The 25,608-nt window shown below is 34.8% G+C and overlaps 1 protein-coding gene across 1 annotated transcript in view; it reads left to right on the top strand.

The window, feature by feature from the left end:
* Nucleotides 1–25,608, top strand: part of PPA2 (inorganic pyrophosphatase 2) — a 74,170-nt gene that overhangs the window by 11,658 nt on the left and 36,904 nt on the right. The window contains exons 3-6 of the mRNA XM_081304459.1: nt 177–221; nt 4,623–4,676; nt 9,029–9,148; nt 17,679–17,765. Of these exons, the coding sequence (XP_081160585.1) occupies nt 177–221; nt 4,623–4,676; nt 9,029–9,148; nt 17,679–17,765 (306 nt within the window). The remainder of the gene's footprint in view (nt 1–176; nt 222–4,622; nt 4,677–9,028; nt 9,149–17,678; nt 17,766–25,608) is intronic.

A 25,608-nucleotide genomic window follows, 5' to 3' on the forward strand; every position in this document is an offset into this window, starting at 1 on the left:
AGATGCTAATACTGAAGGAAAGACTATGTGGGCATTTGGTAGGTTCTCTGTTGAGTCAGATTTCTGGACAGCCTCTGTAATAGAATGGATATACAGTAAGCATACTTCTATTGCTGTGCAGTGCATCTGTATTTTGTGAAATATTGCAATCATAAATACTATCTTTTCTTTTATAGGAAAATGGCATTCCTACAAAGAAAGCACGAAATGATGAATCTGAGGTATATCTAAAAGTTTTTATTTCTGAGAATCACTTTTTTACTGTCTCTTAAAGGCCTTGATGATCGTTTAGATTTGTGAAAGTACGTCTAAATTTTTTTCCTGCAAGACTTTCGTATGCATGTTTTTTTTTTTTTTTTCTAATCTCTCTTTAAGGCAGCTAGGACAGAAAGCACCATTTAATATTGTTTATTGTGATTAAATATTTATAATATAAAATTTGCCATTTTAGCCTTTTAAAAGTATATAGTTGATTGGCATGAAATACTTCCACAATGTTGTGCAATCATCACTACCATATATTTATCCCAAAGTGTAACTCTAGACCCATCAAGCAGTGGGTTCCAACTTCTTCTCCCCCAGCCCCTTGTAAATACTCCTGTCTCTGAATTTGACTTTTCTAGATACTTTATTACTATTTCATTTTTTATTTTTACTTATTTTAAATTTTTTTTGTAGTTGTAGATGAACAGAATGCTTTTATTTTGTTTATTTTTATGTGGTGCTGAGGATTGAACCCAGTGCCTCACGCATGGTAGGCAAGTGCTCTGCCTCTGAGCTACAGCCCCAGACCACCATTTCATTTTTTTTTTTTTAATATTTTTATTTTTTAGTTCTCGGCGGACACAACATCTTTGTTGGTATGTGGTGCTGAGGATCGAACCCGGGCCGCACGCATGCCAGGCGAGCGCGCTACCGCTTGAGCCACATCCCCAGCCCCACCATTTCATTTTTTAAGTGAAAAAAACTAGAGAATCAAAGCATGAACCCAGATTTTAGTAGCAAATTATCACAGTAGATAACCTAAAGTAAATGTATGCCATGAAAATTGTTCTGTTAATCTGTTAAAAATTATAATAGAGAAGATAGTTGGAGAGCAGGTTTCAGAATTGAGAAACCTGTCTTTTTGGAATACAGGAGAAGAAAAAGTTACATCAACTATATGCCAAAATAAATATATTCCAAATATATCTTTCAACTGTGTGATTGTCAAAACTTTTATAGTTATTCACATAGGACCAGATCATTTGATTGACATCTTTTCCCATCTCCTACTCTGGGTGCCCTTTTATTGTGCTGATGCCAGTCAGCTTTTCTTACCACTCTTTACTTTTGTGGCCTTATCTCCTTCTATTCTCTATCCTTACTGAAACTTTTGACTCTAGTGTTTCTACCCTGGAACCACTTAGAACACTTATTAGAAATTCACATTTCAGGCCCCATCCCATAGCTGCTAAATCAGAATCACTACTTCATGGGCCCTGGATGAACTACATGCTTAGCAAGTATTTAATGTATATCCTAAACATGAAGTTCGAGAACTAATACCCCAGATGTTGGGCAAACAGACCCTCAGGGACTTGAGACCTTATAGTTCCTAGCAACTTGTATATTAACCTGAAACAGTTTTTTCAGTGGCAAAAAAAATATGTTTTGTGTTCAGACAATCAAATTAAAAATTTCTTACACTGCAGTTTCTATGTTGGAGACCATCCAATACATGTTTATTTGAAAGACAGAAGAAGGAAGGCTGATTTTCTCTTGCCCCTCCTGGCTTTTCCCAAAATACAGAAAATGTAGTGACTCTCTTTTCATATTATTAGTTTTTCTTTTTTATTTCTGCAACAAAAATACAAGGAAAAAAATGGAGGAAAAGAAAAGGGCTGGCTGGAGGAGAATGGCCCTGTCATATGCACAGCTTTCTGATTTGATTTGAGTTCCTTTTATCTTTTTGGTTTTCTAATAAATTCTGGCAGGCCATTGTCAGTTTATAATTAACACTAATCTTAGGAAAACCAGACTAACATTGACTTTAAAAAATTACAGGCCAAATGCATTTTAGCTGTAGAGAAGAAAGGCAGGCTAGGAATAAGCCCGAAGTGATCAGGAGCAAATGATGAAGGAGAGTGTGGCTTTTGGGGTTAAAATTCAAACCTATTCTTCATCTATTGTTCTTTTGGCCTAATTCAAGTCTGTGAGTGGTTTGGTAGGTGTCATTGTATGAAACGATTGTCACTAGCATGGTCTCCTCTGTCATCTCTGAGTACTCATCCACATGCATTTGTCCTCTTATAGCTAGGCTTTCAAGGATGAATAAATTATGTGAACATCTGCCATTTACTTTGGTTCTTCTTTTTAACAGCTTCTTCAGACATATTTAAACAGGTGCAGGGGTACCTCATGAAAGAGCATAGAAAATGAAACATAACAGCAGGACTGTGTGTATCGTTGCTAGGATAGGTATGAGCCTTACTTCTGAGGAGCACTGTTGAGAATTCATTTTCAGCTTTGTTTACTTCCTTAATGGGTTTGCAGTCTTGCCATTTGTAATATTTAGTCTTCTCTAGAAAAACTTGGTAAAACCAACATTACTTTTGTGCCTTAATGTATTTTTATATTTAATTGTAAAAAAAAAAATGGCATTCTTTGAATTAATAGCTTTTGTGTTTCACTAAAAAAACCCCAGGAACTTGTTTAGCAGTGCTTTAAGCCAACTCTGGCTGCATAGTAAAATAGCTTGGAAAGATTTTAAAAATAAGCAGTGTCCTGGCTCCACCCCAGCTCAACGGAATTCAAATAGGTGGGTGGTGGGGCTTTAGGCATTCTTTTTATTTTTTCCTAATTCTTTCAAGCTCACCAGGTAATTTTGATGTGTGGCATGATTAAGTATATTAAATTACTCAAATGTTCACTGGTTTTTTGGTTTATTTCTATCTGTTGTGAACTAATGATTTTTTTTATTTGTTCTTTTTAGATACACATGACAGTAGAGTATGGTTTGACATATTATGCATAGCTGGAATATATCTTATTCTAATTAGGATTCTATTCTTATGGTTGGACATGATGTGGAATTTCACATATATGAACATAGGAAAGTTATATCTGATTCATTCTACTGTCTTTCCTATTCCCATCCTCTTCCCTTCATTCCCCTTTCTCTAATCCAAAGTACTCTGTTCTTCTTTTCCCTACCCTCCCTTGTTGTGAGTTAGCATCCACATATCAGAGAGAACATTTGGACTTTGGTTCTTAGGGGTTGGCGTATTTCATTTAGCATGATAGTCTTCAGTTCCGTCCATTTATCGGCAAATGCCATAATTTCATTCTTTTTTATGGCTGAGTAATATTCCAGTGTGCATGTGTGACATTTTTTTTAATCCATTCACCTGTTGAAGCGTACCTAGGTTGGTTCTGTAGCTTAGCTATTGTGAAATAAGTTGCTATAAACATTAATGTGACTGCATATGCTGATTTTAAGTCCTTTGGGTATATGTTGAGCAGTGGGATAACTGAGGCAAATGGTGGTTTCATTCCAAGTTTTCTGAGAAATATCCATACTGCTTTCCAGAGTGGTTGCACCAATTTGCAGTCCCAAACAGCAATGTGTGAATGAACGTTTTCCCCCACATCCTCGCCAACATTTATTGTCATCAAGTTCTGATTTTGGATGATTAGTTTCAACAGACATAAAAATTACTGTCAATTTGCTATGATATTTTTAAATGAGCCAAATACCAACCTGTTTGCAGACTGGCCTGATGCTGGGCCACACTTGGAGCAATGCTGTTTTAAACCATTGCTCCTTCCTGATCACTCATTGGTTACAGATATAAAAAGGCAGGCAAATCACCTTGAACCTTATGGCTTTCTCTTTGTAAGGCAAATTGTGGGAAATTATTTTTATTCCCCATTCTCCTTGGTTTAAGAATTCTACAAAGTTCAGTTGTAAGAAAAGAAGATATAGTTCTTTTGTAATTTTAGCGAGTCTGATATCGTTAGCTAAACCTGCTATGGTTAGGAAGGCATATCTAACTCTTTGTGAATTTTGTAACTACCTATCCTGACATCCTTAATTTTATATTATGATTGTAACTTGGCATAAATATTCTTTTATAATATTCAAATATTTAACTTAATAATTTTCTGTGGACTTTCTTTTAAGTGATGTAATTGATCTTTCCAGCCTCATGCTGACTGGGACACAGATGAGAGGTGTGTGAGACTGAATGTGTGTATGAGGGACCCAGTCTCTCACTCCATTTTAGCTGGAGGATGAAAATCAGAGCACATTTCTTGACTTCATTCTAGTTCTACCACTACATTGCAAAGGTACTTTTGTGTAGTAACCTCTAACTGCAGTAGGGGTCAGATGACATATAAAGGCTTTCATTCTGCTGTTTGTGTTAGACAACTTCTCCCATTTTTAGAAAAAAATTAAGGCATGAGTAGACAAATAATGCAAACACTGAGCATTTTTTGTGAGATCAAAACCTAAAGCATATTTTTAAAGTCTCTACTGATTTTCATTTAGCAAAAGTTTCTCCAAGTGAAAAAATAAGAGATCTGTAAAACATTTTATGTTCTGCTTATCTTTCTCTCTCTCTTTTTTTTAACCACAGAATTTGTTTAATATGGTTGTAGAAATACCTCGGTGGACAAACGCTAAAATGGAGGTATGGATGTATTCTGTTAAGGAAAATTGAAATGCTAACTTAACGGTGATCTACATTGTTTTTAACTGCTTGGCATAATACTTTGAATTAGATGATTGATAGACTTCTTTATAATGAACACAATTAAAAATATTGTTATGCACTTAGACTTAAATTTTAAAAAGGAAAAGTATTCAAAGCTGGGAATACACTTTAGATAGAATGTATTTAAAATTTTTAAATTTTGTCTGTGTACTTTGTTATATGTATACTTTTCATCGCCTTTTCTTTGACAAGATGGCTGATCCTTCCTACATTTTCAATGTTTCCTTAAATAGATTTTGAGATGTATTCAGTTCATAGACACAAGTGAAACATTTATTTAAGGTTAATGATAGTTTTAATTTCTGAGGACTTAATTCTCCTTTAGATTTTTACCATGCCTGTAATGAATGTGTTTTCCTGACTAACTTAAGTTATTAACACTATCTAATAGCCTTTTTGTTTACACAGTGAGTTTTTTAAAAAATTATTTTAAATTTCCAATGACTCCAGGAGGCTAAAGCAGGAGGTTCACAGGTTCAAAACCAGCTTCAGCAATTTAGTGAGGCCCTCAGCAACTGAGTGAGGCCTTGTCTCAAAAAAATAAAAAATAAAAAGGGTTGGAGATTCGGTTCAGTGATAAAACACCTCCCTGGGACCAATCCTGATACTACCAAAATAAAAAAAAAAATTAATTTTAATCTTTTCCATGAGACATGAATCTATCAAGAATAGTTTTTTTCAGTGTTTTATGTTCTTTCTTCAGTTAGATAAGATTCCTTATGTTTCTGAGCAAAATTTAATTTGTGACCCTTAGATTGTTTAGTTAATTAAGTCTTCAATAATTAGGGATGTGATGGCAAGTATAATTTTCTGAATCTGTATTCAGAAAATTATTAGTAATTTTTGTTAACATTTTAATAGAAGGGAAAGGTGTTCGATTCTTCTTTTTATATTGTTGTAAGTATAATGTTTCATCTTTCTTGCTATACTTCACTTCAAATATAGGAGCAAGGGTGTGTGAGAGTCTACCTATGTTAAATAGCATTTCTTCATTCAAACATGGCTTTAACTTTTTTTTTTTTTTAAATAACAGATTTGGGTTTTTTTGTTTTGTTTTTAAATGACAACATGAATGTGTTTGGTAGGAAAGTAACTTAGAAATGAAATCATTTGGTTAGATTGGGTTCTTTTAACCATTTTATAAAGTTGTATAGCAAATGAACAATTTATATTTTATATATTTATGGAATACAAAGTGATATTGTGATCGATGAGTACAATATAGAGAAACTAAATCAGACCAATCAGCATACGTACCACCTTAAATAACTATCATTTTTTGTGCTGAAGGCATTTGAGTTTACTTGGCAATTTTGAAATATACAACACATTATTAACTATATTCACTGTGCTTTGTAATAGATCAAGAACAAAACAAAATCTTACTCCTCTTTCTGAGATTTCGTACCTTTTGACCATCATCTACCCAGAACCCTCACAGCCCAGTGTCTGTAACCACCATTCCACACTCTGCTTTTTTAAAATGTTATATTGCTTTTGTTTTTAATTGATACATAAAAACATGAAAATTACACATATTAGTAGGGTACCATGTGATGTTTTCATACATCTGTACATTGTGTAATGTTTAAATCAGATTAAATATTTCTATCTCTGCAAACGTGAATCATCTTTATAGTGAAAATTTTCAATATCCTTTGTTCTAGCTTTTGGAAATTTACAGTCCATTATTGTTTTCTGTTGTTGCCCTACTGTGCAATAGCACAGTAGCATTTCTTCTATCTAACTGTAACTTAGTACCAATGACTCCTCTCTCTCCACCCCCTGTACTTTCCCCAGCTTCTGGCAAGCACTGTTTGAGTCTCAAATTCTAGGAGATCAACTTTTTTAGATTTCCCATATGAGTGAAATCATGTGGTACTTGTCTTTCAGTGCCTGGCTTATTTCACTTAACATAATGGTCTCCAGTTCTATCCATGTGTTACAGATGGCAAGATTTCATTTTTTTTTTATAGTCGAATACTATTCTGTTGTGTATATATACAACATTTTCTTTATCCATTCATCAGTTGATGGAAACTTAGGTTGTTTACATCTCTTGGCTTTTGTGAATAATACTACAATGAATATGGGCATGCAGATGTCTCTTCCATGTACCAATTTAGTTTCCTTTGGCTATATATTCCGGAGTTTATTGCTGGATCTTATGCTAGTTCTATTTTTAGTTTTTTGAGTAAGATCTCTACTTTTTTTCTGTATTATACTAAATTACATTTCCATCAACGGTACACTTGGGTTCCTTTTTTCAGTATCCTCACTAGCACCTATTATCTGTAGTGTTTTTTTAGAAATATTTTTTAGCTTTAGGTGGACACAATATTTTATTTTTATGTGGTGCTGAGGATCGAACCCAGTGCCTCACGCATACCAGGTGAGCGAGCTACTACTTGAGCCATATCCCTAGCCCATCTGTAGTGTTTTTGATAATAGCCGTTCTTACTGAGATGAGGTGATCTCTTTTTGTGGTTTTGATTTGGATTTCCCTGATGATTAGCATTGTTGAGCATTTTTTCATATACCTGTTGGCCATCTGTATATCTTTTGAGAACTATTTAGGTCTTTTGTCCATTTTTTAGCTAGATTACTTTTTAAATTAATTAATGAATTAATTAATTAATTTCCTGTTATATGTTCTGGATACCAACCCCTTTGCAGATGTGTCGTTTTGCTAATATTTTCTCCCATTTTGTAGTTTGTCTTTTCACTCTTTTTATTATCTCTTTGCTGACCAACAGGTTCTTAGTTGGATGTAATTGCATTTGCCTATTTTTGCTTTTATTGCCTATGTTTTGAGAGTCAAGTCCAAAAACATTGCCTAGAATAGTGTGTAGTTCCCCCCCATACACACTTTTTTTCTTTTTAATAGTATCTGGTCTGACATTTAAATATTTACCCTTTTTATGTTGCTTTTGTGTAGCTATGAGGTATCAGGGTTCAGTTTCATTCTTGCAAATTGGATATACAGTTTTCTCTAATAAAATTTATTGAAGAGACTGTCTTTGTAATGTTGTGTTTTATTGGCATCTTTGTTGAAAATCAGTTGACCATATACATGTGGGTTCATTTCTGGGCTTTCTAATTTATTTTACTGATCATTGTTTCAGAATTTTTTTGTTAGTATCATGCTGTACTATTACTTTGACTTTGTGGTATAGCTTGAAATTAGGTAGTATCATGCATTCACTTTTGTTTTGTGTGTGTGTGTATGTGTGTGTGTGAGTGATTTGCCTTGGCTACTCAGGGGTATTTTTATGGTTACTTATGAACTTTAGGATTTTTTTTTATATTTCTCTTTAAAGCAATGACTTTGAAATTTTGATAAAGATTGAATTGAATCCAGTTTACATTACTTTGAATAGTGTGGATATTTTAGCAGTATTTTTTTTTTCAATTCATGAACATGGGATGCCTTTCCATTTACTTGTGTCCCCTTTGATTTTTTTCCAAAAGAGAAATCAAGAGAACAATCCCATTTACAATAACAACAACAACAAAACAAAAAAACTTAAATTACTTAGGAATAAACTTCATCAAGGAAGCAATAGACCTGTATGCTAGTAAGTGTAAAATGTTGGTAGCGTATAGAAGTGCTATTGATTTTTTGTGCTGGTTTTGTATCTTGTAACTTTATTACATTACTTTATTATTCTAACAGATTTTTGGTGGAATCTTTAGTCTTTTATACATATATGATTGTATTGCCAGGAAACCGAAATAATTTCACTTCTTCCTTTCCTATTTGGATGCCTTTTATTTATTTCTCTTGCCTAATTGCTATTGGAAGGACTTCTGATGTTTTGTTCAATAAAAGTGGCAAGAGTGAGTATTGTTGACTTATTTCAGATCATATAGGAGAGGCTTTCAGTCTGAGAATATAGTGAAAATCTTTGCAATAATCTTTGTTGGTAGGTAATAAGAGGCCCAAGATTAGTAACAAAAAAGCAAGTAGATTAATCTTTATTTTCTTGCCATTTCAAAGATTTTATTATTTGTGTTAGAAATAATGGAATTTATGAATAGTTTAATTCCTAAACATATAATTAGTTGTTTCCTTTCCAGACAGCTTTCTCTTACACAGTGCTGTAAATTAGTAATAAGAACTGGCTTTATTTTAAGTCACCTTTGATTTTTAAGTTGGAATATGAAAATTTAGTTTGAAAAATGGCAGATTTAAGAAATACTGTTTGGGTATAGGAATAATCATTTCACATCCCCCTCTACCTTCTTTTCCCCTGTGATCTGCTTAGATAGCCACCCAGGAGCCATTGAATCCCATTAAGCAAGATGTAAAGGATGGCAAGCCACGCTTCACGGCGAATATCTTCCCTTACAAAGGTTATATATGGAATTATGGAGCCCTCCCTCAGGTAACATTTTTGTTATAATGGTAAAACTTTTCTGTCTTCTGAAAAATTGCCCTGTAAATCCTGTGAATTACTTGAATTTAAATTGGTTCTGAGGACATGTCAGTTTGAGAGATTTGTAAATTTAAAAGTTTTTAATGTGGAGTTTTATTGTATCAGTAAATTTTGTTTCAAACCATATATGTTTATATTCAAGTTTTTAGAGTACGAGGCATATAGAATGCTCAAATTTGATATTTTGAGCACACTTCTTTTTCCGCGCTTGGCTATTGTCAGTGAAAAAATTTTAAGCAAGGCTTTATCTGTAGTCCTTCCTTTAATTGTGCTTTTGTATACATTCATATCTGATATGATGAATTTTATGTTTTTAAATTCAAATCTTTTAGGTTATAAACTTTTTTTCAGAACTCATTATAAACAGATGACTTGTATTAGTCACTGTTTTGCATTTACAATTTCCTTGTGAAAACAATGAAAATGGGGACTAATATTGATGGAGAATTTTTCTTATTATTGTTTTTAATCCTTTCTTGCCCCTGTGTCCTCATTCTTATTAAGCAGCAACTCTTCCAGATTATTTAGTGAGTAGAACTCAATGTGCTGGGTCCAAAGTCTAGATTGTGAAAAAATAAAGAAGCATTTGCTTTTATGTTTATAGAACCCTTTTGATCATCTGTATGGAGATTTAATTTTTATGTTTTTATTTATTAATTTTAATATTATACATTAAATCCAAAGATGCTACTGGGGAAATATATGAGAAGGGGATGGGGGTTCAGGCTTAATCTATCCTGGAAAACAGCTGCCAGTGTAGAATAAACATTCACAGGGAAAGAAAAAAGAATTGTTCTCTTTAAGAGCCGCCGGCCTCTGATGCAGTTGGACCACCCACTTGGTTAAATTTTTGGCTGAAGGCGAGCTCCTGAAATGATGTGCTAAGAATGAGAAAATCTATGGAAACCATGAAAGCAGGTTTTTTGACTTGCCAGGTGCATAAACAGACATTCTGTTTAACCCAACAGTTCAAGGTTAAACAAATCTGTAAAACCTAGTGGGTACTGAGAAAGAGAGTGTATGGATGAGGGGATGGCCAAAGAAGCCACTGAATCAGAGATGGCATAAACAGGCATATAAAGTAGAGTAGCTGAGGGAAAACTAAAATGTATGTATTTGTTCATGTCTTTAAACATGTGTTAAGGATTTACATGCTCTGCAGTATATCAGATGTTGGGTTTTCAGACAGATGAGATGCAGATATGCAATCAAGGCAGCGTAGTAATTGGCTAACTGTGAAAGTGGGAATCATTAGTGACATAACTTTGGGTAGGATGCTTTGTGTTCTGTGTCTCACTTTCTTCTGTAAACTGGAGAACGTAAAATGCTTATTGCCCATAGTTGTGTTGAGGTGAAATAAGTTTGTTATATTAGAATCCTGTGTAATGGATGCTAATCAGTTATAATTACTATTATTATTATAACCAGTACTTTTATTATCATCTGGTCCTTTTTCTGAATCTATTTACAGTATGAATAGGATGGTTCCCAGCTAAGTCAGTAGTTACAATGTAGCATAATAGGTGCAACTAACACTAATTTTATTATTTTGTGATGGAAAAAATAATAAAGCAGATCTACTGACAGCAGGGAAGGAGTGAGGCATGAAGGCAAAAACAAAAGCTTACATACTTTTCTGTTTAAAGTCATGTTAAATTTTTGTGTTCCTCTACATTTGAATTTTCAAGATGCTCTTTTCTGTTGTGATATTAGACTGTTAGATGCAGTAGTTCTTCTCAGATCTAAGGAAAGTAAGGACATGAGTAGCCTGAACATCGAGAGCAAAAGCAGTCCAACAAGAAACAGCAATTGTAAGGGCTGAGGTAGGAGAAAGATAGTGTGGCTAGAACGGAAGTGAAGGAGAGGAAGTAGACCTGCATTCTCTCTGCCATTTTTAACCAGATATCAAATTGATCTTGCAATGTGTGTGTGTCCGTGCATGCGCATGCACACGCTCCTGCATATGCATGAACACTGTAGACGGCATGTGTTCATTATCTACTAAGCAAAAAATGACTAAATTCAATATGTTTTTCCACAGTCGAAGTCATGCATATTAGTTAAGTGAAGGGATAATATAAGATAAAAGCCAGCCCCTAGTCCTGTTTACCTTTTTGATGTTGTCTGTGTCTGTCCTCCTCTCTCTCCTCTTCCTCCCTTTCCCTCACTCCCTGCTGGCACTCTGATGTATAGGTGCACTCCCTCCTCAGGCCTTCCCAGCTACTGTGTCCTCTCTTTGGAACATTTTCTCAGATATACATATGCATATACCTCCTGAAATGTTTGCACAAATCACCTTCTTCATAACTCGGCCACCTGAACTCATTCTTGCTTCTATATTTTTTCCTCCTTTGCATAACATCTACCAAAATGTAACCTACTATATAATTTCATTATTTATTATGTTTATTGTTAATTCCTTCTAGCCAGAATGAAGATTTCACAAGAACAGGGATTCTGTCAGATATGTTGATGGATATATTTCAACTGCCCTGCTTAATGCCTGGTACTGAGTTGATGATCAATAAATATTTGTGAAATGAATATTTGTGATAATAATTAATTAATGCATTGTATGTGTTTAGTTTCATAGGCATATATAACTATTGGATTTTGTTCTTTCTTTCTGATTTGCCTTGTAACAGCAGAAAATTTGTCAAGAGCAGTTACCAAGCCAACTGCTTGGAAGAATTTAAACAACAAAATACTGTTTAAGCAGAAGTATCTGTTTAGCTTGTGATTCATCAGTACACTGTCATTTCAGAACTTCAGCCATCTAGATTCTTAACCTTAGTAATTCTCCCACATAGTGCCTTCCTCAGAGTTTGAGTTTTCTTTTTTTTTCCTTCCCCCAATTTCTTTATAGTACGCAGTTATAATTATTCCAGTGTTATATCTGAGTGAATATTTTTGTCTAGATAATATTATTAAAGGATTAAACTTACTTTAAAGTCAAGATTTCTTCAGTCAATATAATTCTTATAGGTTTATTATTATAAATTTGATTTATTGACCCCCTCCCAATATTATACAGTATAATTTATCAGTTTTAGAGCCCGAGACAAGTGACTAAATCTCTTTTGGCCTGTTTGTCTGTATGATCATGCCACTAAACCACAAGGATACTGTAACAAACCAGTAAATCAAAGAGAATTTTTAGCTCCATAGCGAGTTCTCAATATTAGCTCAATGATGCCATTGTTGCTGCTAATGGTAAAAACTCTTGCTTTAGTTTGAAGCTGGAAAAGAGCACATAAGTGGTTGAGTAGCTTTATTTCCTTTAACTTCATGATAGGAATCCTGATTAATAAGGAAGGAATTCTCAAGACCCACCTAAATATACAGCTTTGTGTAGTTCAGTGATTTTTCAAAGAGATCTAAGGACCCAAGCACAGTGATTAAAACATACCAGATAATATTTATAGATTATAAGATGAGGGTCTCAAGACACTTGCATGAGGATAAATAAGGTTTGTTTTAAGCTAGATCAATAACATTTATTCCAATTTATTCATTTTCATATGGTCATGCTTTGTGTATCACTTTATTTTCCCATCAATAGGTTGTTTATAGCTTTTTGTTATGCCTTTCTTGGGCCCTTTTTAATATTTTTCTGTATCCATAGAATGTATTTCTAGGCATATACTTATGAATCAAATTGTGAGTTATATACCTCGATTACTTACCAAATTGTTTACAAAAGAAGTTGTAGGGGCTGTGGCTGTGGCTCAGTGGTAGAGCGCTTGCCTAGCATACTTGAGGCACTGGGTTTTATTCTCAGCACCACATAAAAATAAAATAAAGGTATTGTGTCCATCAAAAACTAAAAGTATATACATATTTTAAAAAAAGAAGTAGCAAATTATACAATGTGCATGTATGAGTACATACAGTGAACTCCACTTTTGTGTATATAATGCACCAATTTAAAAAATGAGTAAACAGAAGAAGGAGCAGTAGAGAAAAAGGATCAGGAGGACAGAGGAGGGGTGGAAAAGGAATGTTCTGGGGGTTAGAATGGAACAAATTATGCATATATGAATATGTCAGAATGAATCCCATTGTTATGTATAACTATGGTGAACTAATAGAAACATTTAAAAAAAATTAGCAGTTTACACTCCTACCTACAATACAGAAATCTTAGTAGTAATGCAGTGGAAAATAAAAGAAAGAGTTGACCACAGGCATAGAGAAGGACTGATGAGAGCAGCCACCCATGAGACTGTGAGTTTCCCTAGGAGGACTCAGCCACTGGAAGGAGGAACAAAAAAGAAAAGGTACCAGTTGTTACCAGTTTCATGTGCCCTATATCCCAACTAGTATTTAGTATTATCAGATTTTATTATTATATGTTTGAAATCATGTTGCATTTTGATTTATATTTCTTTGCTCATTGTCTTTTAGTAAATTTACAAGTCATTTATATTTCTTTTTCTCTGAATTACCTGTTCATGTCTTTGGACCATTTTGGTTGGGTTACCCTTCTTATTTAGATGTTCAAGTCATTTTTTAAATTCTGCATACTAAATGTTATCAGTTTTATTAATAAATATTGAGATTTTGAACTTTCTTTTGACATTTCTTCTCAAGCTTAACTGTGCTTGTCCAGTTGTTTCTCTGCCTAGTTATGCACCTAAAACTCCACAAGAGGGCATGCTCAAAGTTTGGTCAAGATTTCTTCTGATGAAATTATATTTTCAAGTAAAATTGAGGCCATTTAATGTGTATCTTTGGCAATAAATCTAAAACCTTGGGCTGGGGATATAGCTCAGTTGGTAGGTAGAGTGCTTGCCTCGCACACATGAGGCCCTGCATGTGTTCAATCCCCAGTATCACACACACACACATACAAAAAAAAAAAAAAAAAAAAAAACAACAACAACAACAAAAACACCTAAAACTGTTAATAATAAATTATTAAAGGCAGAAGTGGAAATAGGAAGAATCAGTCTGGATATGTTTGCTGGTATGGAAAATTGTGAAGAAGTGGCCCTAAAGTCAACAACATTGTATAAGTTAAGAATTGTATACTTGTATACTTATTTTCTCAATAGCAGGAAATAAATTGGTAGATAATATTGAAAGTGGAGTTCTCAGGGGAATGCAAACCAACAATCAGGACCCCCAACCCAAACCAGATCCTATACAAGTTATAGGAAGACAATTTTTGTCTCCATATAAAGATGGGCTTTCTTAAAATTAACACTGATCAAAATGGGCTAAATTAGCTCATGAATTTGTAAACACCCTATTCACTGGTTGTGTTCATATAGATTATGCATGACTACTAACAATCACAGAGTTTTAAGGCTAGGATATACCTTAAGATTTTCTTTTTTTTTTTTTTTTTTTTAGTATGTTAAAAATGTGTTTTCTTTTATTTCTTTTTTTTTATTTATTGGATGTTCACAACATTACAAAGCTCTTGACAAATCATATTTCATACATTAGAATCAAGTGGGTTATGAACTCCCATTTTTACCCCAAATATAGATTGCAGAATCACATCGGTTACACATCACATTTTTACATACTGCCATATTAGTGACTGTTGTATTCTGCTACCTTTCCTATCCTCTACTATCCCCCCTCCCCTCCCCTCCCATCTTCTCTCTCTACCCCATCTACTGTAATTCATTTCCCTCCATGTTTGTTATCCCATTCCCCTCATAACCTCTTATATATAATTTTGTATAACAATGAGGGTCTCCCTCCATTTCCATGTGATTTCCTTTTTTTTCTCCCTTTCTCTCCCGCCTCATCTCTCTGTTTAATGTTAAACTTTTCTTCCTGCTCTTCCTCCCTGTTCTGTTCTTAGTTGCTCTCATTATATCAAAGAAGACATTTGGTATTTGTTTTTTTGGGATTGGCTAGCTTCACTAAGCATAATCTGCTCTAGTGCCATCCATTTCCCTGCAAATTCCGTGATTTTGTCATTTTTTAGTGCTGCGTAATACTCCATGGTGTATAAATGCCACATTTTTTTTTATCCATTCATCTATTGAAGGGCATCTGGGTTGATTCCACAGTCTAGCGATTGTGAATTGTGCTGCTATGAACATCGATGTGGCAGTATCCCTGTAGTGTGCTCTTTTAAGGTTTTCAGGAAATAGTCCGAGAAGGGCAATAGCTGGGTCAAATGGTGGTTCCATTCCCAGCTTTCCCAGGAATCTCCATACTGCTTTCCAAATTGGCCGCACCCGTTTGCAGTCCCACCAGCAGTGTACAAGAGTACCCTTTTCCCCACATCCTCGCCAGCACTTGTTGTTGTTTGACTTCGTCATGGCTGCCAATCTTACTGGGGTGAGGTGGTATCTTAGGGTGGTTTTGATTTGCATTTCCTTGACTGCTAGAGATGGTGAGCATTTTTTCATGTACTTGTTGATTGATTGTATGTCCTCTGTGAAGTGTTTGTTCATGTCCTTGGCCCATTTGTTGATTGGGTTGTTTGTTTTCTTATTGTCTAATTTTTTGAGTTCTTTGTATACTCTGGATATTAGGGCTCTATCTGAAGTGTGAGGAGTAAAAATTTGTTCCCATGATGTGGGCTCCCTATTTACCTCTCTTATTGTTTCTCTTGCTGAGAAAAAACTTTTCAGTTTAAGAAAGTCCCATTTGTTGATTCTTGTTATTAACTCTTGTGCTATGGGTGTCCTGTTAAGGAATTTTGAGCCCGTCCCCAACCTTAAGATTTTCTTATTTGAGTCATTCTTTTTTTAGCTGAGGAAACAGATCTAGATGTCTTAGTCAAGGCAGTTTGTGGCTGAGGTAGGATTAAGATCTAGTTGTCCTAGCATATGGTGGTGTTCATTCTGTGAGAAGGAGTGAGGTCAAAAGGGGGTCCAAAGAGGTTCCCAATTAGAGAAAAGGAATGTCTCAGATATTTTCTGATTTTTTTATATAAGTTGTTGAATTTCAGTTATGCCTTGATCCCATATTGCTTTCCCCAGCACAAACTCTATACCATGACACTATCCAGGGTAGGATGTCCTATTGACTGTGTCCTATTCATTTCTATTTCTGGCTTGGAGTGGGTTCTATTTGATTAGATGCCTGGAAATAGGAAAATAATAGCAGTAATGGGAAGAGTAGGGGAAAAGAGAAGCTCCACAAAAATATACTTAGGAGATTCTGAAAATAAGAAAGGAGATTTGAAAGATGAGAACCACAAAATAGAATTGTTATTGTTATCAAAATTTGGATATCACAGATAATGAGTGAGAGTATGAATTCTAATTCCATTCTAATCTACCATTTAGAAGCTGTGTGAGCTTGGGCAAGCTGGAATGCTGTGTTTCCGTTTGTTTATCTGAAAAATAGGATTAATGGTACATTCCTCACAAGTTGTGTGTGTGTGTGTCACTTAGAAAGTGTCTGTCACCTATAACCAGTCTGTAAGATTAGCACAGTTGAGGCAATGAAATCTTGTTGAAGATGATTCTCTTTAAAATAAGATTGGGTCCGTTTATTCCTAGATGTACTATACTAAGTACTACAAGTAAAATATTGGAGTTTATCTAGGGTTGTAAGTCAGTGTCCAGTTTTAGTTATCCACATAAAATTAGAGAAATTAAACTTAGGTGTTCTGAAATCCAGGATAATATTGATAACAACCTTGAAATTACATAAATCTCTTCATCTCTTACAATGTAAATTGAAGACAAAGTTTAGCAAACTCATATGGTTCCATTCAGAATCAAGTAATCATGAAAATTTTGGGAAGCAGTAATGCCTAGGGGATATCTAAACTTGATAGCCAAGTTCTGTTATGCTACTTGTTTATTAAAATGCAACATGAGTTTTGTAGTCAACAGAATAAAATTTTGCCAGTAAACTGGAGAGTTGACATCTTTGCATACTTTTAGCAAGATCTTGAGATATAATGGCAAAGATAGAGGATTTCTTTTTTAATGGAATAATGTGAGACAAAAGTAGAGACAAAAGACAAACGTCTTTTATGTAATGGATAATGTCTTATTTTTTTCATTTGTGAAGGGAAAAGTGTGTTTTTGCTGGTGGAAATCATTTGAAGAATAGGAAGCTTATTTTTTAACACGGAAAGCTAGATCCCTATGCTGTTACCATGTCGGGGGAAGCATTGAGTGACAGAAGCCCTGATTGCAGCATCAGTGGAAACACAGAAACAAGGGCCTAGACAGTGAGAACATCCAAACCGAAACTCTGAGAGTGAATGTGAATTTAGTCACTGACTAAACTTGGAAGACAAGTGTGTCTGGAAATACCACCCACTTTCAGATGGATGAAAGACAGAAGAGAGGAAATACTATAAATCTGTTTTAATTATTATGATGCTTAGGGACGTACTGGCATGTTGGCCTTGAGCCTATGTAATTTCTGAGAATTTTTGCTTTGCATTATGACTGGCTGTAAAACTTCATGATCATTTGGAAAGATTAAGATACATTACAGTGAGTATTAACCTACATTTCTGCTTTTTTTTTTTTTTTTTCCATAGACTTGGGAAGATCCCCATCAAAAAGATAAGAGCACAAACTGCTGTGGAGATAATGATCCTATTGATGTTTGTGAAATAGGCTCAAAGGTTTGTTTTATAGACTGTGTTAATTCTAACATGTGTTTTGTTGTATTCATGCCATAAAATTTCATTTTAGCCTCTAGTTCTTCCATTCTGCAAAGTTTGAGCCTCATGATTCCTCTGATCCTCAGTCTTTTCTATCTTTACTTTCTTCTCCATAAACAGGAGAGAGTAATCTAAATCACACAGAATCCAGCACACTGCCTGATTTGGTAATAACACAGCTGGGCTTGTTCCCATACACATTGTCTATGGCTGCTTTTGCACCACAGGGACAGAGTTGAGGAATTGTAGCAGAGGTTTGCAAAGCTTGAAATATTTACCATTGACCCTTTACAGAACAAGTTTGCCAAGCTTTGTCTTGTTACCTGGCTATTAGCCAAACAGAAACTTTAATACTGATGAAAGCCAACTGGTACCTTTTCTTTTTTGTACCTCTTTCCAGTGGCTAAGTCCTCTTAGGAAAACTCACAGTCTCATGGGTGGCTGCTCTCATCAGTCCTTTTCTATGCCTATGGTCAATTCTTTCTTTTATTTTCTACTGCATTTACTAGTAAGATTTCTTGGTATATGCAGACACTTAGCTCTTCTTACTCTGTTCTCATTCCCAGCAGAACACCTCATCCTTTATCTTGTACAGTTTGTGGACACCGCAGATAACTCCCTTACCTTCCCCCTCAGACCTGAGCCTGCAAGTGTTCTTTGCTCCCTCCTTCCACTTGTGCCCTAAATTCTGGCCATCCTCCATCTTAAATGCTGATATTTTCATATCCTTTTGCTTTTCTGTATTTATTATTGGCTATTTCCCCTTTACACAAAGACTTGTGAAGAGTTTGCAACACTCATTTCCTTCTCCTACTTCCCTTATAATCTTGAACTCATTTCAAATTGTTTCCATCTCCCACTTCCCTCCATGGTTTCAATGAAACTGTTCCCACTAATGCTACCTGAGAACTTTCTTTGAGTCAAATTCAATAGGCTCATTTTATAGGCTCTGTTTAACTTGATTTGTTTTAGCATTTTATATTGTTAACTTCACCGTCTTTCTTGAGTTAAAGTCACTTCTGCTTTGATTATACCATAATAACTGGTACTGTATCTAATCATTCTGGTTTCTTCTTCCTGGCTCCTTTTGAAGTGTTCTTCCTGTGCCTTAAATATTGGCTAGGCTGAGGGTATGTTCTTGTCTGACTCCTGTTCTTATGTAGGATCTCTCTTGGTGTGTCAGACCTTTGGATTCATGGTTGCGCTCTCAAGTTGTTAACTTCAGCTCAGATCTATGTGCTTAACTGCCTCTGTGTACACTTGGATGTCTCCCAGGCTTCTCCATCTCATCATGTTCTAAACTGTTTTCATTATTTTCCTCTCTCCGATTTACTCCTCTCAATATTTGAGTCTCAGAGAATGACATCTCTTCTCCTTCCTTTTCCATTTCCAGGTTCTTGAGGTAGAAACTAAGGGGTTATATTTTCTCAATCATTCTTTGCTTTTCTTTATTCAGTTAATCATGAAATATCGATTCTGTTTCCAAAAGAGCTTTTAAATCTGATTCTTTCCATTCACATTGCAGCTAGCTTTGTCTTGTCCATTTTTGTATCTTATTTGACTTATTCCTGAAATTAACCAGTTTCCTTGCTTAGTCTTATTTTTACAGCCATCACTGATTCCAGACTCTTATCCTGCTTTACTCTTTTTAATGCCTGCCCCCTACCTCTTTTTCTGGCTTCCTTTCTTGCCACTCCTTATTTCCATACTGCCATTCAGCTGTGCTGGTCTTCTTTCAGTTCCTATTGTGCATCTGTTCTCTTGGGTCCAGGTCTTCATTACCTTTATGAAGAATGGAACATTTCTCCTCCCTTCACATTATTTACTTCCCTATTATTTTCACTTCTCTTCCAATCGCTCATCTTCAGATCTCTGCTCAATTATCACTTCTTCTGGGAGGTTTGCCTTGGTGTTCCGTAAATTGCTGTAATCACTGTTCGTGCTTCTGAAGTGCTAACCATGCTGTGTTGTCTAGGTGTCCTCTCTATGGACTGACTGCAAGCTTAGGGAGGACTTGACTCATTATTGTGTTTGTTACTAGTGTGGAGCGCCATGCCTGGCACATAGCAGGTACTTAATTTAAAGAATGCCAAATAGGACCATAATCTGTTGCGTTCTTTTAGTTTAGATTAAATCAACTGTTTTTGGAAACTCACACTAGCACATTGGATGAGGAAAACCTCTTGTTCTTTGTTTACTAATATTATTTTGTTGCTCTTCTCTGTTTTCTTTTTCATCTTCTTCATTTTCCGTATTTCTCCTCCTCTTCATCCTCCTCTTAGTTTTTTTCTTCTTTTTTTCTCTTCCCATACTTCTGCCTCCTTTTCTTTTTCCTCTCTCTTCTCTTTCCCTCTTTCTTGTCCCTATTCCAACTTATATTTCTGGTCTTATATAAAGATAAGTTAGAATTCATATGTGCATGACTATAATTCCTCTCACTGTACAGCAGAAATATGACTGAGTAGTGAACTTTTTCCCCCAAACTTAAGCTATAGTTTTAGGAATTCCATTTTTTTAAATATTTTTCATTTCAGAGGGTCAGCAAAGTATGTATAAAATAGATTGGAAGGAAGGAGGATAAAATATTTTAATGAGTACCTCTGACCCAGATTCACATCACATTCCCAGAATCTTATTTGATAATAATAACTGAATAACATTGCACTGATCAAAAGATTATATATTAAAAAACCTATTCTGAGGATCTAATCCTGGGGGCTGTTCAGTTTATACTTAGTACAAATTATTAACCCATTTTGTCCCATCATCCCAGATGTAGAACAACTGTAAAAACTTAAATCAAGCAACAAATATACCACTTATGCTAATTTTTAATAATATTTGAACACTTTTTGTGTACACTGAGTTGAAAACTTGGGACTTAATGGGTTAAGTCAGACTATAAACGTTATGCAAGGACTAAGTGTGAGTGAAAAGAATAAATACAAGTGTCTTATTTTCACCCATGTAAAAATGTGTCACTGTATATCTAATTAATGAGATTGTTATCTAGGATAAATCATACAAAAACATTAAATCAGATCAGTTGGTTCAACTTAGTAACACTAATTTGTTACCAACAGAAAAAAGAAATAACTTTCAGAAAACTTGATACAAGTTTTTAAAATAAATGTGTTAAAGTCACTAACTATGCTGATAAAACTAATTATTTTAAGTATAAGTGATTTTTAATGCAGTATATATAATTACCACTGAAAGTATATTTTTACATTTTATAAATTTTGGTAGATTTAGGTATGTAATACATAATTATTGAAAAATATATTGACTAATTGTTGTTATGCTTTGTGTAGATGCAGTATTAATTATACATGATCAGAGGAGTATACTTCAGTGTAGACCAGAATATTGTGATTTACAAGGGAAATTATCATAAAAAAAGAGCAGGGGACGTATACTAGAATATAACATTATTCGAAGTCTTACAAAAGAGAAATTAATTCCTTGGCACTACAGTTGCCAGAAAGTAAAATATTTCCAATATATTCTACAATTTATAGTTTTGTAGACCTGACTACAACTTAAACCCAATAAGTACTAAAATACTGGGGTTTTTTGTTGTTGTTGTTGTTGTTTTCTTCTTCTGTAAGAACAAATTTCTTAGTTTTGTCTGGTTTTGTTTCTATATTTCACCCAGTTTTCTTCAACATTTTGGACTTTTTCCTTCAATATGCAGTATTTTAAAAATTATATTAATGTAAGTAAAACTAAGGACAAATCTTCCCTTACAATCCTGCTACCATAATAAATTATGTTTTTTCCTTGTTTTCTTCTTCCTGGGATAAACATATAAATATTTTATGTTTATTAGACATTTTTCCAGTGTATTTTTTGTTATAGAATTTATATACAGAAATTTTTATGAATGTAGCTTTTCTCTTTTAATTTTTTTGGGGATAACTAGAGGTATCTGGTGGAATTTCTAAAACGATGCCCCAATGATATCTGTTCTAATCCCTGGAGTCTGTGCATGTAGTGAGATGTCACTCCCTGGATTACGTTATTTATCAGAACAGTTTAGAATAGGGTAGTTAGTTATCCTGCATCATCCATGTAGGCTTATTGTAATTACATGAACCCTTAAAAACAAAGTTCTCTGGAAGTGGGCAGACCAGAAAGTGAGAGGTTTGAGTAAGTAGAGCACGTCCTTTCTGTTAAAAGATGGCTGAAGGGACGGTCAGTGAGGAAGAACGTTGTCGACTTCCTGTTGCAGAGAGCAGTCCCTGTTTGACATTCAGCCACCACAAAAAATCAAATTTAGGGCTGGGGTTGTGGCTCAGTGGTACAGCACTCGCCTAGCATGCATGAGGCACTGGGTTCGATTCTCAGCACCACATAAAAATAAAATAAAGGTATTGTGTCCACCTACAACTAAAAAAAAAAATAAATATAAAAAAAAATCAAATTTAACTAGTTTCTTTTTTGATTTTGACTTGGTGAGGCCCTAAGCAAGAAAATCCAACTACGCTGTGCCTGGACAGAAACTGGAATGATAACTTTATACTGTTTTAAGCCTTTTGAGTTTATAACTATGCGGCAGCGGAAACCTAATTCAGAGGATTTTAGAAGGCTTTAAGCAGTTTTACTTTCCATTGTATTCTTGGGTTGATTGGATCCAGGTGAAGTTTAATCTCATTTGAATTCTGAATCAACATAGAACTTTTGTTATAGACACACATTGTATTCTGCTTATACAAAGGTCCTGAGAGTTGGCACTTGGTCAGTGTGTGCCAAAATCCTTGTGGAGCCAGAGAGAAAAAATTACTATCTATTGAAACCTCTTATGCTCTTGTTTATGTATCTGTTGTTTCCTTGGCTCTTTGCTTCAACTCTATGGGGAATAAATGATATAATCTTCATTTTACTGTTGAGAAACTAAAGCCAAAATATTGTGTAAAATAATTTGTCTCAGGTCACTTCTTGGAGAAAGAGAATTCAACCCCACAGATTTATGAGTTTAAAAATCCTGACCTTTGAAATTTTTCCACAACAGCCAGAAAAGTTAGTAATATTCTTACTGTGATTATACCTAAAACCTTTGAGGGATACCTATGCTTTTATTTTGGAATCTCAATCACTTTCAAACATGTTGAACTATATTATTCCCACAGAATTGGTAATAAGATCTATTATATACGTTCATTCCCTCAGAAGGGTAGGCTGATGGGAGAAACGGGAAAGTAGACTTCTTATAGCAAGAGCAGTTTATTCTTTTAGTTAACAAGATTCTCAGTCATAATTGTTCCCAAAAAAGTCATAAATACACAATCATCATCTAAAGAATAAATCTTGGTTAGGGGCACCCCACTTTCTTTTGTGCATAGTCATGAGAAGAGTGCTTAAATCTGCTACAAGGAGCATTTTGTAGAAAGTCTGTTTTTAACACCACATTAATAGGCAAAGGAAAAAGCCAACTCCTGAAAGTTGATAATAGACTGAGAACCACAGACATAGAGATTTTTAACATTATGTTTTTTGAGGGATTATGTATTATTCATTTGGTGTCTGACAGAAGACTAAACATTATACAGTCAGCATAAATTTCTTGAGTTGATTTAGGTTGAATTGATTTAGATTGAACTGAAGTGTAGAGGTTTCCTAGGAACTTTACCATTTATTCCTAAACATCTTTTCCAGAATTTTTGATTTGAGTTTTCCTTTCCAGTTTCTAAAGGTATTGTAGCAGAGAAGTGGTTTGTTTGAAATAAAACTACCCCTTTCTGTTAACTTTGTGATCAAAGTGTCTTATAATTAAATGAAACTTGATGTTCTCCTGGACATGCTTCCTGCTTGCCTTATAACCCATAAAAAATCTGATCTGTTCTTATGCTATTTGAAAATTCAACACAAATTATATTTGAGAAATAAATAATGTACTTTTAAAAAGTGTATATGATTCCCAGGAATTCTAAAAGACACCTCTCCACCAGCTTCAACACTAGATAGATAATATATACCTTCAATATATAATATTGAACTGTCCTGGAACATCCCTGGCTTCCTCCCACTAGATGCTGGTGATGCTTCCTCAATGGTGAAAATCAAAAATGTCTCTAGACATTGCTAGATGTCTCCCAGAGGGAAAAATCTCTGGTTAAGAGCTATTCATCTGGGCTGGGGATGTGGCTCAAGCGGTAGCGTGCTCGCCTGGCATGCGTGCAGCCCGGGTTCGATCCTCAGCACCACATACCAACAAAGATGTTGTGTCCGCCGAGAACTGAAAAATAAATATTGAAAATTCTCTCTCTCTCTCTCTCCCCTCTCTCACTCTCTCTAAAAAAAAAAAAAAAAAAAAAAGCTATTCATCTGGTACATCAGTGAGTTAACCAGTGTAGCCAGCTTTTCACTGGTAATTTGAACATTTTTGTTTTATTAAGGATCTTACAGTTCTTTGTATGGTAGCCTCTAGAAGCCTTGTCCTCAAGGTTACTTTCTCTGGTTCTTCTGAGAGGGTGCTGGATCCTGGTTCAGCCTGATTCCTTTTCACCAGATCTTCTCTGTATATGTCCTCTTTAGAATAGAGAACAACCACCACTAAACACTTTCCTAGGCAGCTATAAAATCTTTCTGTGAAGTACTTCCTTCAGTTTTAGTATGTGGCACACTTGGATCTATAAATATCACCCATATTTTTATAAGAACTTATCAAATCTTCCTTTTGGACTTGGGAATCTTAAGTACTTGTCAGATCTTCCTTTTGGACTTTAAAAATCTGGAATTTATGAAACCACAGTCCAGACTTGAGGGCAAGTACTTGAAATATTTTGTGATTGCAGCTGATGAGAAGCATGACCCTTGGGCTAGGAGGGGGATGGGAAAGGTAGAGGCAGCCTTTCAAATCTCAGACAATTGAGACCTAAACTATAAAGGTAAATTCTTTGTTAATAATGTCACTTACTATGAACAATGATGCTGTTGTATTTCTTTCACAAATGTGGCTTTAACCTTTAACCCCTGGAGGCTTATAAAAAGAGCAGCTGAGCTGATCAAACATTGGCTTGTGTGAGTTCCTGCCAAGATTAGTTCAGAGGATCCCCTATTTAAGTCTGCATGTTTCCCATTGCCCATCTCCAAAACCAAGAACATTCAGAGCCTCCAGGAAGCTTTCCTTAGTTTCTAAGAGAAATGTTGGAGTGTATGAAGTTCACCTTAACAGGCAGATGCAAGGAAGATATGCTTCTTCTGTTAAGACATAGAGAAGTGGATTAAGAAATCTGGGGTTTGGTGTTTCTGTAATGATCTAACAGCAATAGTTACATGCCTTTTATAGAATTAGATCACTGCAGGAAATGACGTATGAAATGCCACTTGGAAATCTGATTCCCTACTTTTCATTTTTTAGGTATACTTGAAGGGCAAGCTTTTTTTTAGCATACCTTTGCCAATAAATTTGTAGTTATACACAATAAAATGACGATTAACGGTCTGTAGGGAGGGAGACCTAAGGGATGTCAGTTGCTCATTTATGAAAATATGACAACTATTAAGAACCACCTCCATTAAAATTTAATTTGGGATTAAAAATTTTAATTGATATAAAACTCATAACAGGAAGTTAATCATTTGAAAGGGTGAAATAAATGAAGTGGCATTTAATTCAGGGTTGTACAACCAATCACCTCTATCTAGTACCAAACATTTTCATGACCCTAGAAGGAAACCCAGTAGCGGTCATTGTCCATTCCTTTTTCCCACTCCCACATGGCCTCACAACTTCTAATCTGCTCTACTGATTTACCTATTCTGGATATTTCATATAAATGAAACCATATAATATGGAACC

This window comes from Spermophilus citellus, assembly GCF_964194105.1.
Source record: "Spermophilus citellus genome assembly, chromosome: 8".
Taxonomy (NCBI): domain Eukaryota; kingdom Metazoa; phylum Chordata; class Mammalia; order Rodentia; family Sciuridae; genus Spermophilus; species Spermophilus citellus.